At 36.6% G+C, this 19,101-nt stretch overlaps 1 protein-coding gene across 3 annotated transcripts in view; it reads left to right on the forward strand.

Annotated features, from left to right (window-relative positions):
- LOC127412383 (serine palmitoyltransferase 3-like) overlaps window positions 1-19,101 on the forward strand; it is a 68,297-nt gene that overhangs the window by 38,512 nt on the left and 10,684 nt on the right. For all 3 annotated transcript variants that reach the window (XR_007892413.1, XR_007892414.1, XM_051648693.1), the window contains exons 7-9: window positions 8,695-8,800; window positions 10,293-10,512; window positions 16,041-16,167. Coding sequence is in view for 1 of the 3 variants with exons in the window: in XM_051648693.1 (XP_051504653.1) it covers window positions 8,695-8,800; window positions 10,293-10,512; window positions 16,041-16,167 (453 nt within the window). In the remaining 2 variants the exon portion in view is untranslated. The remainder of the gene's footprint in view (window positions 1-8,694; window positions 8,801-10,292; window positions 10,513-16,040; window positions 16,168-19,101) is intronic.

The following is a 19,101-nucleotide window of genomic DNA, read 5'->3' on the forward strand; positions in this document are numbered from 1 at the left end:
TAAAAATTTTCTTCATATTGATGTGCTCTCTACAGTTAGGACTATCATACATTGTGTATGTCATTTTTAACTGGAAATGTTGTCTTTATCGAGACAACATCAAATATACTACAGTACATATCAGGGAAATGTAAATTAATATGACAGATAAAATAGACCATAATCGAAATTTTACAACTCAGTCTGTCAGATATTTGTTGAGCAACCTCTGTATGTGACCTGTAAAGCTGGCACTCAGAAAATACAATGAACAAGAACATGGGTCAGGCTATGTGATGGAGAAACAAGCCCTGCATCTCTAATCACATACTATCCAACTTTAAGCCAGTGCTGTAATACTCTAGACTGGACTCTGACTTGGTCTCGAGACTATATTTTTGTAGTCTTCGTCTTGTCATGGACTTGGTAGCATTTTAAGTATGGATTCTGACTTTTCCCAGAGACCAGTCGAGTCCTTTCAAAATTAAACCATGAACACTTTCACTTAACTGAAAAACATTTCCCTGACTTACAATATCAGCGATCATGACATGTGTCCCGTACTTCTTTCGACTGTGTGGAATCAAAACTAGTGATGCCCGATTCACAGATTAATCACTCTTTTGAGTCAGTTCTTTTCAGTGAATTGGCCAAACGTGTTAGTCAGATTTGTTCGGACTGCTATCTCAGTGAATCATTTACAGCAGTTTCTCACTCATTAAAACATTTAAGAACATGGAACACAAACAGAGCGCTGGATGATGTAGATATTTACCTACAGTCATTTAAAACAAAAGTCTCCTTTTTTTGAGAGGAAACTGAGAAACTTGAAATAGTGCTGTGTCAATGTGAAGAACACATTCACACCAAACGCGTTTTTGAGTCTGTCCACGCTGTTTTTCAGTTGTTTTCCTATGTAAAAGTGCTAGACAGACGTCTTTGACTGTTTTCTTTGCATAACCAGAGATGAAATCTTGCAGGCGGAGGCAAGCAAAAAGGAAATTGAAAGTAAAGGTTTAGATTCACTTACAGTATGACATTCTGTCATATTTATATACAGTATATGTCAGACAGTATGTCATAATATATTATTGTTATATAGTAGAGTAATACTGTATTTTGTAGAGCAGAAATGTTTATTTGACTTACTGTACAGTGACTGGAATGGAATAGTATACAGAAGCTGGTAGTTTGTATTACCATGTTAAGACACATAGGCACCTTGCAGCTCTGAGTTTTATACTGACATATTGTTAACACAGACAAGTCATAATTGTAATAATATTGTGTTTAATTAAAGGTTTAGTTCACCCAAAAATGAAAATTCTCTCATCATTTACACAACCTCATGCCATCCCAGATGTGTATGACTTTTTTTCTTTTGCTTAACACAGAGATTTGTAGAAAACATATCTCAGATCTGTGTGTCCATACAATGCAAGTGAATGGTTACCAACAATTTGAAACTCCAAAAGGACATAAAGGCAACATAAAACTATTCCATCCGACCCCAGTAGTTAAACCTATATCTTCGGAAGTGGTGTGATAGGTGTGGGTGAGAAACAGATCAATATAAGTCCTTTTTTACTATCAATCTCCACTTTCACATTCTTATTTTGTTAATGGCAATTCGCATTATTCGTGCATATCGCCACCTACTGGGCATGGAGGATAATTTATCGGAAAAAGGCATTTTTCACCCAAAAATGTCATTACTTTTACCCTGCCTTTGTGCATTTTGGAGCTTCAAAATTTTGGTACCTATTCACTTGCATTGTGAGGACCTACAGAGCTGAAACATTTCTTCTTTGTTTGTGTTCAGTAGAAAACAGAAAGTCATACACATCTGGGGTGGCATGAGGGTGAGTAAATGACAATTTTAATTTTGGGGTGAACAATCCCTTTAACCTAGGATGTGGCATTTATTTAATTTTTTTAATCTCTATTAGTAATATTGTTTAAGACAACATAAGCCTGAGCAAATAATAAATTAGGTGTATATGAGTCTTGTCTCATAGACTTTACCCTCTCTGGTCTCGATCTTGACTCTGACTTGGACAAGCTGGTCTCGACTAGTGGTTTGAAGTCCCGACTTCAAGTGGCGTTCTAAAGCACTTTTATAAGTAGCTGCACTTTTCCAAGTACGAAGTTGGAAATTCTGACTTTTAATCAAGGGGTGAATTTAACATTTAGATCATCTATTGGTCAAATGTATTTAGTATCAACACGTTCTCACTCCCAAGGCATCAAATGATGCTTGTGCAAGAGCTCAGCGCGTCTACAGACGCCAAAAGTGCCCTCTGGCGTCAGTTTTTAAACACATCCATCAAGTGTGTTCTTTTCAACGAGAAATATTGACGCGATGGGCATTAGAATTTTAGCCTCATTTAATTTATACGTTGGGGTACAATTTTGTCATCGTGACATACTTTATGTTGGGGGTATGATTTTCGTTTCATTTGAAATCAGCAACATTTATTCACAGTGGTTAATATTTAATCTGTTGTTTATCTGTCTATTTAATCTGTCTGTACACATCCTGCACTGCTGAAGTGACCCGTTTCATTCCGAGTGTATTCAGAGTCTTTTCATTTTATGTAAAGTATAAAACTAAATGTACGTTTTTAGTCACCGATCGCAGTCACTCGGCGTCCACCTAACACAAGTTTTGTTCTAACACATTAAACATATGCCGCCTCAAGTGTAATGGCACTGGTTTGATGTCATAGACTCAGTGATTATCTCACTCTCGCGTGTCTTGTGACCGATTACAAGTTCGACGGCCTCAAGTTTGGATGTACATGTATTTTTTGAAAGACACCCCGGTACAATCAGGATGACACAGGATCAGGATGCTTTCACGGAGGGGGAATATTTTTACCGATTAAAACCTTCAGTTTCACTCTGTTACTCACACAATGCCATCGTATTGTTTGGAATATTATTATAGTGCATTTTTAAAAATAATGTTGAGTATAGGCAAAAATGTGCAGTTGGGTGCTTAAAAATATCTATAAATAGTGTAATATACACTACCGGTCAAAAGTTTTGAAACACATTCTTTATTATAATTTATTTTCATCACATTTTAGAATAATAGTAAAGTCATCAAAACTATGGAATAACATAAATGGAACTATGGGAATTATGTTGTGACTAAAAAAAATCCAAAATAAATCAAAACTGTGTTATATTTTAGCATCTTCAAAGTAGTCACCCTTTGCCTAGAATTTGCAGACATGTACTCTTGACATTTTCTCAACCAACTTCTTGAGGTATCACCCTGGGATGCTTTTTAAACAGTATTGAAGGAGTTCCCATCTATGCTGGGCACTTATTGGCTTTTTTTTTATTATTATTTGGTCCAAGTCATCAATTTCAAAAACTTTTTTTTATTTTTTATTATTATTACATTTTAGTTTGTAATGTAATAAATTAATATGGTGGCACAATTATATTTTTGTCTACAAAACTAATTTCAAACATTTAAGCATACGCCTTCAAATAAAAAGATTTTTAAGATCATGAGAAACATTTCAGTCAAGTGTTTCAAAACGGTAGTGTATATCACATTATGAATATCTAAGTGTCAATTTCATGTTTTATATAGTTGATTATCGGTTAGGTTTAGAAATGGGGTTGGGTTAGGGGATCTAAAATATATATGATTGTATAATGTAATATTACACTAATATAAGTATTATAAAACATTGAGGTTAAGCACACAAAATAATATTCAAACATTGATAACTGACAGTTTTCTCATTGAAAACAATGGGGTTTCTCACTGCGTCAATGAGAGGACGCCAGTGGGGGCACCTTTGGCGTCATCATGCAGACGCAGACGGCTTCTGCAAAAGCGTCAAAATTGGACACTTAGGGAGTGAGAACGGGTTGTTAGTATACACTCACCAATCACTTTATTAGGAACACTATGGTCTTAATAAAGTGCCCAATGTCGTCTTCTGCTGTTGTAGCCCATCCGCCTCAAGGTTCAAGGTGTTCTACATTCTGAGATGCTATTCTGCTCACTACAATTGTACAGAGTGGTTATTTGAGTTACTGTTAACTTTGTCAGCTCGAACCAGTCTGGCCATTCTCCATTGAGCTCTCTTATCAACAAGGCGTTTCCATCCGCAGAACTGCCATTCACTGGATGTTTTTTGTTTTTGGCACCATTTTGAGTAAACTCTAGAGATGTTGTGCGTGAACATCCCAGGAGATCAGCAGTTACAGAAATACTCAAACCAGCCCGTCTGGCACCATCAATCCTGCCACGGTCAAAATCACTGAGATCAAATTTTTTCCCATTCTGATGGCTGATTTGAACATTAACTGAAACTCCTGACCTGTACCTACACGATTTTATGCATTGAACTGCTGCCACACAATTGGCTGATTAGATAATCGCTTTAATAAGTAGGTGTACAGGTGTTTCTAATAAAGTGCTCAGTGAGCGTATACTAACACACATTTGCAGGTCAGATACAGAGAATGAAAATAAGCATATCATTGCATTCCCGCCCTCCTGAGTTTGCATGTGTTTGAATGGAAGTGAATGAAACACCAAGTCTAGTGTGACCACACCTTTTGTAAAACACTGCACCCTGTTTTATTTTAGCCTCAGATAGATGTAATATTATGTGTCCAATATTGCCGCCAACACACAAACTTTCATTAGATTATATATTCCAACATAAAATGATTCTCACATACACTGCTGTCGCAACAGCCATAAATTATTGCTCCTGCATGCTGTTCCCTAGGGTTGGGCAAAATTTTTAATTTAAAGGAATAGTTCACCCAAAACAGTTATTTCATTATTTACTCACCCTAATCCTGCTCCTAACCTATAGGACTTTCTTTCTCAGAATATACTGTGGTTTATGGTGTTTTTATTTGTGCTTTTTGAAGCTTGACAGCCCTGATTCACTATTCACTTTCATTAGATGGCAAAAAAAATTTTTTTTATATTTGTACTTTTGTGTTCCACAAAAGATAGGATATCATGTGGGTGACAGAATAACAGAATTTTCCTTTTTGGGTGAACTATTTTTAAACAATTGATTCCCTTTAATTCATGTGTTGGAATTTGAATTCGGCCACACCCTACAGGATGTTGAATTGGAATTTGAACTGGTATGACAGGAAGAGGAATTTGCAATTCAAAGAACCAATGGCATTTGCAACACAACAACTAAATAGGCAAGAACAGATAACTTTTGTGTTCCGTTTAAGGTTTCCATCTTGTATGCCTGATTCGTGTTGCTTGGCCCATTTTGATTTAAAAAAAAAAGGCTTTCTGGGAAAATAAGTGTTATTTTACCAAGAGATAATTAATAATAATGACATATATAAATTAAATACACATTTATATAGGTGGTATTTCAAACATTGATTTCTAATATGGGGGAATACCCTATATGTTTAGAGTGTGACAATTTGTTTATTGGTAATTCATGTTAAAAAGTAACATGTAATATTAAACACTTACACAAATTGTATGAGATTTTAAATTTATGAATTGAATTAGAATTTAAAAGGCATTCTAATCTCAATTCTCATTGGTTTGTTATCCTAATGCTCCGATGACATTGTTCATTTATTTATTTATATTCCCTGTTGGTCGCAATGTGCACATTGGTCTGGGAACCAGGAAAGATGTTTTCTGAGTCTCGTTTGGAAGGCTGCGTCCTCCGGAGGTTGCATTTGTCGGTCGCATACATCATTGAGGTTGTCTCTTTTCATAAAAGTGAGTAGGACACTTCGAATGCAGCCTTCGAATGCGACCTTCTTTCATGGGAATTCAGAGGATGCATGAGGTGTATACTTCATGGGCACTCACAACCCACAATTCTTTGCTTCAACGGAAACATCTAAAAAAAAAATGACGCCATTTTGCCCGTAAATAGGATGTCCAAACGCAAGTAATGTTAATTCCCAAGTTGAAGTACCTCAGTAGATGGGTGCAGAGTATATAATATGTGTAATTATATTAATGTATATAATTAAAATAAAGTATTAGACTAAAAGTACACCTGTAAAATCTATTTTCTTTTCTGTCTACATCATTATAACTCTCCTAAATTTGACCTCATACATTCCCTTCCAAAGGGAATTTGTTCCCTTCTCACTCAAAGTGCTCGCGCTTGTTAAAGAGTGGCGTGCTGTCATAGCAACCATGTTACGTTCCGTTTCCGTTTGTCCTACGAAGGCCGTCTTGTTTAAATGAGACTTGTTTAGAGGAGGAGGCTCGGTATACCGCAGCCTTCAAAAGACACGTCCTACCTAGCATGCAGCCTTCCAAACGAGACACAGCCCATTATTTGTCACTGTTTGCCTGATTGGTGTCAGCTGCTGCTCATTTGCAAAAGCACATTTGGATGCAAACAGAGCCAATTTATTTAAATCACCATTATTACCTTGAGAATGTACTGATGACACTGTGGAACACATTGGGAATATTCAGGCTTTTGTTTTAGCCTTTTCCTTTTAACTTAAACTAAAGCAATGTCTTTGAATTTGCTGTTATTCTTAAAGTGGAAAATATTACACCTGTAAAAATATTTTACATTATAGACAAAGAAATAAAGTGACATTTTGTGAGTGGCATTTTGCAGTTTTGTTTGGAAGCCCTTGCACTTCACTGTTTTGAATAAGGAGAAGCTTTTTTTTTTTTAAAGTCAGTGGTTTGGTTTAACTGCACACTGAATACATTGTTGTATTTCAAATGTAATTCTTCTGGCTCAGACCTCCTTTTCCCATAACGAAGCTGCAAATACTGCCATTCTGAATAAACAAGTGACAGCATAACACACGTATAGACAAAGATATAGACAAATATAGTTTAATGCACATTTATTTATTTTTTCATTCAGTATTCAAATTCTGGTCTGTTTAGGTGAGCATAATATTTGGAGTGCAAGGATGTTTTTAGATGTTGAAAACAGGCCATGCCAATTTGGCCTTCACTGGCCTAAATACATCTACAAATGAGGCCACTTTATTGGGAGATGGTATGGAACATTTATTTCTTTGGGCTTTTTGCCACTTTGTATTGATAGAGGCGGTAGAGATATGACAAAATGTTGTTCAGGGTAAGAGAGGGAGAATTAAACCTGCACCTCAGCTCAATGTCTACAGCACATGCACTAACCAAATGGCTCTAAAGTTTTTTTTAATGATGGCATTGTAGAAACTTAGGGTTGGTTAAATGACTAAAATTGTGACCAAATGAAATTAGTTGCTGATGCATTGTTTTCATGTATTTTTAGTGATATTTATGATTGCATTAAACACAATCAAACTCTTTCTGGGCTGTAATAATCTACTGTGATGATTGGTAAGTAAAATTTGCCATATGCCCCAATCAGGTATGTGTTGTTTTTTTTTGTTTGTTTTTTCAACTTCTTATTCGATATTTAGTTTGTCAATATTTATCAGTATTCATCTTGAAACCTTTCTTTACATCCTTTATAAAACAAGTTAAATGGCAAATCTTCCAGTAGACTTGCTAAGAGTGTAACTGCTTTCAGATCTCTGATTTTGTATTTCAACTCTTCCATCTGCTGGACAGTTGGTGTTCTAGCGTCTATAAACATGAACCTGAAATCTGTGTTTTCAATCCTGCCCCTCAGCACTCCACATTTTAGGTGTCTCACTAATCTTACACATCCAATACAGGTTATGGAGCTCTACTAAGTAGCTGATGTTTTAAATCTGGCGTGTTAGATAGGAGACATCCAAAAAGTGCATAGCTGAGGAATCTTCAGGAGCCAGATTGTCCTACATCCAAGAACAACAATGGTTGGCAACATACTGTAGAAGCAACATTCTGATTAGGGGTTTGTTCAGAATTGAACTTTTGTAGTTAATTCGACCAGAGCTCCATTTAAATAAACTTTTTATGAAATGTAAGATAACGGTTTAAATATCTCCCACTGACTTGCATTGAAGGAATGTTAAATATGTAAATGCTGCATAATTGTGACATAATTGTAATATTTACATACGGAATTGCAATTGGTCTTCTTTCTTGCATCTATTTACATTCTGAATTGTGATTGCTCTTGTCTTCCTTGCATATATTTAATTTAACCATCATTTACTCACCCTTATGCTGTTCCAGACCCATATGACTTTATTTTTTCTGTGGAAAATGTAAGGAGATGTTAACCAGAATGTGTTCCATGAAAGAAAGAAAGTCATAGGGGTTTGGAACAACAAGAGGGTGAGTAAATGATGACAGAATTTTCATTTTTTTTTACTCTACCCTTTTAACCATTGAGGGGGTGCATGTTAATTAGATGTTAATTCTAGGGTGCAGTAGACTGAAAACATGACTCATGCATTTTATTTACGCTGAACCGAAGTCTAAAACCTAAAAGTAACAAGATTCTTATCCTGCCTGGTAAGCACTGGTATTTCTTCAGGAAATGCAAATCTAGTTCATAATTTGTAATAAAGCTCAGTAATGTGAAAGCACAGTCAAATATATTCCCTACAATGCTTTCCATTTAACCAAATATCCTCTGCCTGTGATTTCCGCAAGACAGAGTCAAAGTCTGGAAACCAGCTAGCATTACTAGTCAGTTTATAAATGTATCTTTTTCACTTTGCTTTGTGAAGATTTAAGAAATAAGCTGTATACTTTTTTTTTGATTGTGGTACAAACCTGATTTTGTCTTAATGTGCATGTGTTCTCTCTGGCCACAGACATGCAGAGTCTAGAAAAGCTGCTGAAGGAGGCGGTTTGCTCGGGGCAGCCTCGTACCCATCGCTCCTGGAAAAAAATCCTCATCGTGGTGGAGGGTATTTACAGGTAAGAGGGCACGCCTGAGCCCAGCATGCAGTAAAGTCAACAAAATGTCTTTTAGAACTGTCTATCAGTCTTTTTTCTTTAGGGCCTTCTGAAGTGTTATCCACATTCTGTTGGAGTCATTTTAGTCAGGCAGTTACTTTTAAAAGGAGTAATTTTGGTGTGAAATGCCACCGTTCCTGGTCATTGATTTATTGAAGCCTTACTTAAGTCATGGTTGCATGACCCTTTCCAGCCTTGATAACCATATGTCTGAGGTCATTTATTGCATAAATTTGTTCCATGAAGCGAACATTGAAGGATTAACCTGTAGGTTCAGTTACTTCAGATCAGATGATTGTAAATTATTCATAGACCTGCAATCTTGCCACTGTTAAAGTGGTCTACATTCATAAACATCAATTCAACAAGGTTTGTTTTAATATTGATTTCCAGCAGTAATTACATTGTCTATGTTTGCACCTGTGTGTACATGTGAGTTCCATAAAAGGCTATGAATTTCAAACATGGGACATGAGGACATAAAATGTTGTTGGTAGTTACTTAAAGTTTAAAATATTAAAGGTTATTGGTTATAAAGGTTAAAAGTATTTACCTTTTAATTTTATTACTCTGTAATCTACCTTGTTTGTTTGGAGGTTGAAGGTGAAATGTGTCATTTCTCTGCCACTTGCATCCACTAATGGAATTGCAAAAATAATGACAGTTAGGTTTTACAAACACTAGCCCTATCTTCCATTGCAAATAGATAGTCCTACTCCAATCTAATGTCATTGAATGATCCAATGTTGCTATGTCAGACCACTCAAACAAGAAGAGCAATATTGTGATGGCATCACAGGCTATAGTATGCATATTAAACTGGGATAGCAGAAAGTACACTGTGTGGCCAAAAGCTTGTGGACACCATAGGTGTTTGAGAAACATTTTATTTCAAACCCATAGGTATCAATTTCCCCTTTGCTGCAATAACTGCTTCCACTCTTCTGGGAAGACTTTACACTATACTGTAGTAACATGGCTGCAGGGATTTGCTCCCATTCTGACTCAAGAGCATCAGTGAGGTCAGGCATTGATGTTGGGCGATAGGGACTGGCTCACAGCTGGCATTCCAATTCACCCAAAGATGTTCAGTGGGGTTCAGGTCAGGGTTTTGTGCTGGCCAGTCAAGTTCTTCCACACAAGACACAGTAAACCATTTCTTTAGGGACTTAATTTTGTGCACAGGGTCGTTGTCATGCTGGAATAGAAAAGGGCGCAAACTATTGCCACAAAGTTGGAAGCACACAATGTCCATTGTATGGAGTAGCATTATGATTTGTCTTTACTGGAATTAATGGAGTAAACAAACTTGTTAATTCGAAGGGGCTGTCCACATACTTTGAGTCATTAAGTGCATTTTTATCACCGACAAATTACACACATCACTTTTATTCTGACTTACCTTTTATGCTAACTAAAATCTCCATTGTCTCTGTCTGTGTTCACTTTTCAGTATGGAAGGGTCTTTGGTCCGGCTGCTGGAGATCATAGCACTAAAGAAAAAGTATAAGGCTTATCTGTACCTTGACGAGGCCCACAGCATTGGGGCGGTGGGGCCCACAGGTCGGGGAGTTACGGAACATTTTGGGGTGGACCCGAACGACATTGATGTTCTAATGGGTACCTTCACTAAGAGCTTCGGGGCTGCTGGAGGGTACATCGCTGGTAAAAAGGTGGGCATCATGCAATACTTTCAGTAGCTTTTTTACAAGGCATGTTTTCTAAGGCAGAAAACATGCTAAAGTTTTTATAGAAATGTATCCCTTTGAGCTAAATTCAACAATCAGATAAAAAAAAATAAAAAAAAGGGATAATTCACCCAAAACTCTCTCATCATTTACTCACCTTCATGCCATCCCAGATGTGTATGACTTTCTTTCTTCTGCAGAACACAAATGAAGATTTTTAGAAGAATATCTCAGCTGTGTAGGTCTATGCAATTCAAGTGAATGATGACCAAAAATCTGAAGCTAAAAAAAAAAAAAAAAGTACATAAAGGCAGCATAAAAGTAATCCATATGACTCCACTAGTTTAATCCATGTCTTCTGAAGCAATCCAATCAGTTTTTGGTGACAGCAGCAGTCTCCTTGGCGATCATGATTTCAAGCTCGATTAGACTTCCTAGCGCCATCTAGCACTCTGCAAAATCATGATCATGCCGAGAGACTGTAATGGCAGTGAAAAATGAGTTAAATTTTGGTCTGTTCTCACCCAAAATTGATTAGATCACTTAAGAAGACATGGATTAAAACACGGGTCGTATGGATTACTTTTATGCTACCTTTGTGTTTTTTGGAACTTCAAAGTTTTGGTCACCATTCACTTGCATTGTGTGGACCTAAAGAACTGAGATATTCTTCTAAAAATCTTCATTTGTGTTCTACAGAGGAAAGAAAGTCATATACATTTGGGATGCCATGAGGGTGAGTAAATGATGAGATAATTGTTTTTTTTGGATGAACAATCCCTTTAAGCAGTAAAGTATGAGAGGCTGTGTATATTGTGTAAATAGTCACAGATAAAGTGTTTGTTAAGCACTACACAAGCCCAACCCCTTTAGCTGGAATGGCTTCGAGTGCATTATTGCTTTTATGAAACTAAATAATAAAAGGAAAAATAAAGGACACACATTTTTATTGAACCCACTAATTTATTAGGCGAACAGTGCCATCCTTCTACTAGAAGATATAGTACCTCACAAGTGAACAGTTACAAAACGTTTTCTATGATGACTGTGCATTGATATACACATTAACTAGGTGTACAGGTGTTTTGCGTCATAGCTGTTACTATGTTCTTGCATTGTTTACAGCATTTATTCATCTTTGTTAGTGTTAATTAACAAAAATACAATTGTTCATTGTTAGTTCAAGTGTTACCAAATTATTTTACCCAGCATCCACACCATACTCCACCATACTACCTTCTTCACACACACATGCTCCCGTTTTGTCTACATATGTTCCCCAAATGTCACTCCTCCTGTCACACTGCCTTTATCATCTCTTTGCTCCATTAAAAAAGACCACTTCAGTTCATAACCAGATCACGGACATGGCAGTTGATTATAAAAGAATGAAAATGAAAAAGACAGCAGGTTTTTTTAATTACACATGCTTTAGAATGAGAAAGAAAGAGAGAGAAAGACCCCGTCTGTGTGTTGTGTAATATTAAGATTTTAATAAGGTGAGACTGTTGGCTGATTGCCAGCTTTGGCAATGGAAAGAATCAAAATTACAGACTTTCATGGTATGCTTCCTAACACGCAACATGTCTGTAAAGTTTAGTACAGTGATTCTCAACTGGTTTTGCTTCAGACCCAGATTTAACATTGGATATTAAAGGAATATTTCAGGTTCAATATAAGTTAAGATCAATCGACAACATTTGTGGAATAATATGGATTACCACAAAAAATAATTTTGACTTGTCTCTCCTTTTCTTTAAAAAAAAAAAAAAAAAAAAAAAGCTCAAATTGCTTACAAAAAGGCACTTACAATGGAAGTGAATTGGGAAAATCCGAAAACGTAAAAATATTCACTGTTTCAAAAGTATAGCCAGGAGACGTAAACAATATGTGCATTAACATGATTTTAGTGTAAACCTTTAGTAAACCTTTCCTTTAGTAAACCCTAAAAGGACCATAAAAAACGACAGTTTAAACAGCTTTACAGCTCAAATAATACACAAGTTTTAACTGAAGAATTAATATAAGGGCTGTTATAAAATTAAAAGCTTCACATTTCTGCCTTGTAGTCCCTACAAAATTGGTCCCTTCACTTCCATTTTGAGGGCTCACTTTAACCTTGATTTTTTTTTTTTTTTTTTTTTTATAAAGAAAAGGAGGGATGAGTCCAAATGTATTTTTGTGGTAATCAACATAATATCATAAATGCTGTCAATTGGGCTTAACTTGTATTGAAACCGGAATATTCTTTTAAGTGGCAACCCAACACAGCACCAAAATTTAATATTACCATGAACTATACAGGCCTAACAATATGCAGACTTATTGAGTGTTTGGTTTTAAAATGTCTCTTGAATTTAGAAGACATTGGCAGCTAACAGTTTACAGAATTAACAAATAGATTTGTTTGTGTTTTCTGAGGATGAGTCATGCAACCTGACCATGTTGGCATCTGCCTAATTTGGCTAGCTTCTACCAAATTTGACTGGACGCTTGGACTTTGACATCAACAACAAAAATAAATGGGAAACAGTTTCCTACTACCTTTTAAAATTTGATTAGCCTGTTTATTTTGTTTATTTAACTATGCATGGTTATATAATTTTTTGCATTTTATTATGTACATTTAGCATTGTTGCTTTTCACTGATGCCTGCGACCTTATCAGACTAGAACTGCGGCCCAGCTGAGAACCACAGATTTAGTGTATTGCGTTGTACAAACACACATGCACACGTAGCGTGTTTGATGGGAAGGGGTGTGGGGAAAACACAGCATGCTTTTGATTTGGCTTATTTGTTGTTTTGCACATAATCTCCAAATCCTCTGCATAAGTAGATTCACTTTCAGCCTCAGACAGCACATGCAGCAGACGTGCCCTTACGGGCGGGCAGTGTTACAAGTAGTTTTTATGTGCAGCCTCAAAATAAGTACGTTAATGAACACGCTTCCTACTGGCCAGGGCTGTAAATAGTCCCCAGATCTTTTTCATCATACTTGTAAACTTAAGCGTTTAAAGGAACCTCTTTATCACTTTACACAAAAACAGTTATGTTTTCATTTTTTCTTAAAATAACTTGGGTAACAGGGTTGAATGGTTGAGCTTGACAAATGCATTTAACAACAATATTTGTATATTTTTAAAAATTAGGAAAATTATATATTAAGATAATTATTTAATTGTTGGATACAGTCACCAAGGTCAAGTCCTCTGAAGCTGGACAGGCCAAAATCACTATACATTTCATGCTATGCTCATTTTAGATAAAAGTTTATTAACATACCTAATAGTTTCCACAATAAAAACTGTGGGATTTGTGTCTCTAAAAACAGTAGAGTACAACACTTGCTGTCTGCAGAAATAAGAACACTGTACACAAGCTCAGTGGGAGGTAAGCAAAGAGAGCCGCCAAACAGCCACAGCCAGTCCCTCGCTCCACAGGTTTGGGTGGATTTCTGACACGTTCTTTTAACTGACTTATCTTATGCTGTTTCCACAAAGCTCCCAGAACCTAAAGCACTGCAAATCTTGTGCTCTAAGTGGAACCAGATGTTTGATTTGCAGTATATTCCCCTAAAAAAAAACATCTTCCCCATCCTCAAAGCAGAGGACACATCTGAATGGAGAGGTCTGTTGTACTGCGAGGTGCGTCCCCTCCCCTCACCCATCCACAGTGGATGCAGATGTCGAAAGTCAGAGATTACAAGCTGGAGATTGGCCCCGGCTTCTGCTCAGAAGCCTTTTAATGGATTCAGGACGGGCAGGACAAAATCTCCAAAACCGCTTGTTTGGGATAAAGAATGTGTCACCTCATTGAGTGACAGCTACAATAAAGTAGGCAACAGATAAGGCTGTGTTAGTGGCCAAATGATTCCAGGAACTCAAATACAAGCGGTTTACCAAAATAACATCCTGTATTTCAAGCCACTAAAAAAGAGATTGTATATAAGGACAATAGACACAATGTCATTATCAGTGGACAGTCAGTGCTGTGAGGTTTCATCTCCCTCTAGTGGTATAAGTTGAATAGCACAGTGTTTTCTAACCTTGGAAGTATGAAGAGGTCATTTTAAATGACTTGCAGTACACTTACCGGTTAGGTCCCTCTGAAGCAACATGATGTTAAATATCTTTCTTAATGACTCAATCGAAATCTCATGTATTCACATGGGTTTTCTCATAATATCCCTTAGTGTTCCAGGGTTAATAACCAGATATTAAAGGAATACTTTACCTAAAAATGAAAATTCTCTCATCATTTACTCACCCTCATGACATCCCAGATGTGCATGACTTTCTTTCTTCTGCAGAACACAAAGATTTTAGAAGAATATCTCAGCTCTGTAGGTCCATACAATGCAAATGAATGGTGACTAAAATTTTGAAGCCCCAAAAAGCATATAAATGCCGCATAACGGTAATCCATAAAACTCCAGTGGTTTAATCCATGTCTTCTGAAGCGATCCAATCAGTTTTGGGTGAGAACAGACCAAAATATAACTCCTTTTCACTATAAAACTTGACAGCAGCAGTGACCTTGGCGATCATGATTTCAAGCTTGATAATGCTTACTAGCGTCATCTAGCGCTCTACCCATGCGTCAAGTACTAGGAAGTGTAAACGAGCTTGAAATCATGATTGTTGTCTAGAGACTGCAATGGCAAGATGTACAGTGAAAAATGTGTTATATTTTGATCTGTTATCACCAAAAATTAATTTGATTGCCTAAGAAGACACTGTTTAAACCACTAGAGTCATATGAATTACTTTTATACTGCCTTTGTGCTTTTTGGAGCTTAACAATTTTGGTCACCATTCACTTACATTGTATGGACCTACAGAGCTGAGATAATCTTCTAAAATCATTGTGTTTTGCAGAAGAAAGTCGTACACATCTGGGATGTCATGAGGGTGAGAAAATGGTGAGAGTGTTTTTTGGTGAACTATTCCTTTAAACCACTATCAGCTTGTGAAGTATTGACACTGATGTGATAGTTCACCCCCTCCACCCACCACTCTATTTGATCATAAAACATTTAAAGTAATTGTGCATCCAACAATGAGAAAATTGTCATTTACTCATCCTCATGTTGTTCTGACCCTGTATTCTTTTCTTTCTTCTCTGAAACACATTGACGCCAAAAGCCAATTTTTACTGCATGCTTCTTACGTGACCAAGTGTGATCATTTGAAATTTCAACCATAAATGACATTTGAGAGATATGGTTAGACATAATAACTTTTTGGTCTGTTCTTCGCACAAAACTATTGTATTGCATGACTCATTTTATGATACTTTTATGGTAGTTTTTTGTCCTTTTTTTAGCTTGGCCATGTAAATCACCATAAACTTTCCTCCTTGTATGAAAAAGTGTGGACGTTATAAGTTCTTTTTTTGTATGTGTTTTATGACAGAAATAAAGCAATGCAGGAGTGAAATGACATGGGTGGAATTAAATTGCAAAAAGTAAATTTTTTCTTTTATGATGATTTGTGTTTCTGTGTTTGTACAGGAGTTGGTGGATTACTTACGGTGTCACTCTCATAGTGCGGTCTATGCTACAGCCATGTCCCCACCTGTCGTTGAGCAGATCATCAGGGCAATGAAATGTATAATGGGAGTTGATGGCACGACAGAAGGTGAGTAACCCAACACTGGCACAAGACATGAAAAGGGGTATAAAAAACATTATGTGCACATCCTGAAAATGTTGTATCAAGCTGTTTTAAGGGGTAGTTCCCTAATGATTATCTTGTTGATAATTTGGAGAGTTATTAATAACACTGCCATAGAAGCAAACTAAGCATAAAGACAAAGATATCTTCAGAGGACCTGCTATGTAAAAGCAAATAAAAGTTCAAATTTGATTTGTCAGATGTGCAACAACACAAAAAAAATAAAAATAAAAATAACAAACAAAGAGTAAGTATAAATGCATAAATGTAATAATGAACGCAGAATCCACTGGTAAACTCATGAATGAGTGAAGGTTAACCAGGTGAACCCACAAAAACACATCATCAGATGCACTACTTTACACATTCAAGGACAATGTTCACACACAGAGACCACCACTCAATCAGTGCGTTTACATGTACATTAAAAGTTCGATTTTAGTCGGACTAAAACAATCATTTTAAATGTCTTTTTAAAATGTTATTTAAACACTTTATTCCAACTGAAATTGTAGCAGTCCAATTTTTGCAACGTTGAAATAACATAGCTAGACAATGCGATACACGTTAATCGGATCACAGTTGGCCTTTGCATTGGGCGCATGCTCTGAACGACAAATGTGGCACAAGAGACTTGTATTTAACACTTCCTTAGCTGACTTTGAAATATTCAATTACACATTGTATCATATACTGTATATACTTGGACAGACAAAGACTGTTGCTCGACTAAGCAAAAACCCAATGTAGCTCGATTATAACTGTGCATGTAAATGTACTGAATAACTGGAGACACTGAAATTGTGGACTCTTCACACTAACACTTCTCCTGAAATGTGGGGAACCAGATAGGAAAGAAAATCACATGAATTTAATAACCACATAAATGTATTCTGCAACAGCGTGTAACTCATAGAAAACATAATACTTAAGTAAAGGAAAGGGAACCGCGTATAGATCCTCCAGACCTTTAGTCAAGAAAAGGTCACATATTTTTCCTGGTATAAGGAGACAGCAGAATGGCACCAGATGTTATAAGGGTTTTCCCAAGCAGCCTTACTTCTGTTTTTGATATATGTTAATTCAGAAAATATATGTTTTTAGGAAAGACATAATGTTTCATTTTAGTTATGCTGCGGTTCACACCATACTACAGAGAAGTTCATACCATTATGGAAGGAAGGGCTAATTGAGGTTTGTTAACAGAAGAGAAATTAAAAATGGGCAATGTTTAATTTAAAGATATAAGAATTGTTTATGTGGTTGGTTACAGTGCAGAGCTTATTACTATTTCCAATAAAACTCTTCTTAAAACTCTAGACAAAATGTTTTGTGTTTGGCTTTAGTTGGACAAATAGCAGAACATATTGATGTCTATATCGGACTTGGATAAGTTGCCCATGGGAACGTGGAACGTGAGTCATGCTATTCAGAGAGTTCACTTTACAATCCTCCTCAACTCAAATGCAACATAATCTCGCTCTGGATTTACAACACAGTAGGCTGCAGAAGATCTGCCACATCTGATCTTGTACTGCATCTGTAACTAACTGTTTGGTTTGAGCTTCACCTGCTGTTTGTAGTTTCTGCCAGTTGTTCAGTATTTCTTTTAAACAGTTTCTAATGTATTGAGGGTTAACGGGGGGTTGTTCATTCTGCTGAGATAAGGTCTTTTGTGCTTTGCTTAAGAACACATCTCCTTTTGAAATACCTGCCAGTCGGTTCACAGGTAATTATTTGCAAACATGCTGTTATTTTCCAAAAGCTCAGACCATATTGCCAAACTTTGAGACAGATCTGGCCATTATGATTCACACCGTTAAAGACCTCTGGAGGAGAGAAGGAGTGGTAGATTTAAACTGATCTAGATACAGAGGGAAGAAATTACTAATGCTGAATTCAGAATTGCATACTACCCATATTACTCTTACTACTTCTGCCATATCTGTGTATGGCAGAAATAGTAACAGTAGTATGCCATTCCAAACTCAGCCTAAGTTCAGGCATGAAATTCTGAATGGCACAAGCTGATGGGTTCTTTGAACTTGTTGTCTGTTAGCCAATCACCTCGCTAACATGTGATATGTCAAGTCAGTCAGCTCATATATTGTAAGCTGATAGGTCCTTTGACGTGTAATCAGGTCACCAATCAACTTGCATAGTCTCTCTTTGCCTAACATAAAATTTGCTCAGTTTGCAAGTAAGCCGGTTTCACTGCAGCACACTGTGAGAGTTTGCTCTGAAACCCTCCACTTCCCCACCTTCAAATGTCTAGATCTGATACACGGGGATTGTATTTATGTCTTATTGTGCTGCAGCATGTCCACATGCTTAACTTAGTATGTCTGTGTATGTTCTAGCAGTAGCAAGTCTCCGTACTTGCTCTGCAGTAGCAGCAGCATAGCAGATCTAGTCTGCCAAGACCAATATCCTATCTATATGTCATATCCACATTAACATGCTAAATCTTTCAGAGTTGTCATTAAACTAAAGTATCAATGGAGACAAGTCAATATGTAAATGACCAATCATATTAGATGTTAGAATTACCTCTTCTGGGGTTTGAACCACCAAATTTCTGAGTACTAGTCCAGAACATTAACCACTAAGCTTCCACCAACCCCATGCCATCTTGTGTATCTTGAGTCCATGCTCCTCAGTGTACCTCTACTCATAAATTGTGTGCCACATTGTATCCTATGAACAAGCCAAGAGTCTCTTGGCAAAGGGTGAAATTTGTCTACCATTCAGCTTGACAAAACAAAACCAGCTGGTACTGTTTTTATCATCGGCTCAATCCACACACATACACATTATGAGACGAGAGCAGAGAAATTTCCCTAAGAATGTAATGAAAATGTATAATATACATAAGATATTAAAGGAATAATTCATCAC

Source organism: Myxocyprinus asiaticus, chromosome 21 (assembly GCF_019703515.2).
Source record: "Myxocyprinus asiaticus isolate MX2 ecotype Aquarium Trade chromosome 21, UBuf_Myxa_2, whole genome shotgun sequence".
Classification (NCBI taxonomy): Eukaryota; Metazoa; Chordata; class Actinopteri; order Cypriniformes; family Catostomidae; genus Myxocyprinus; species Myxocyprinus asiaticus.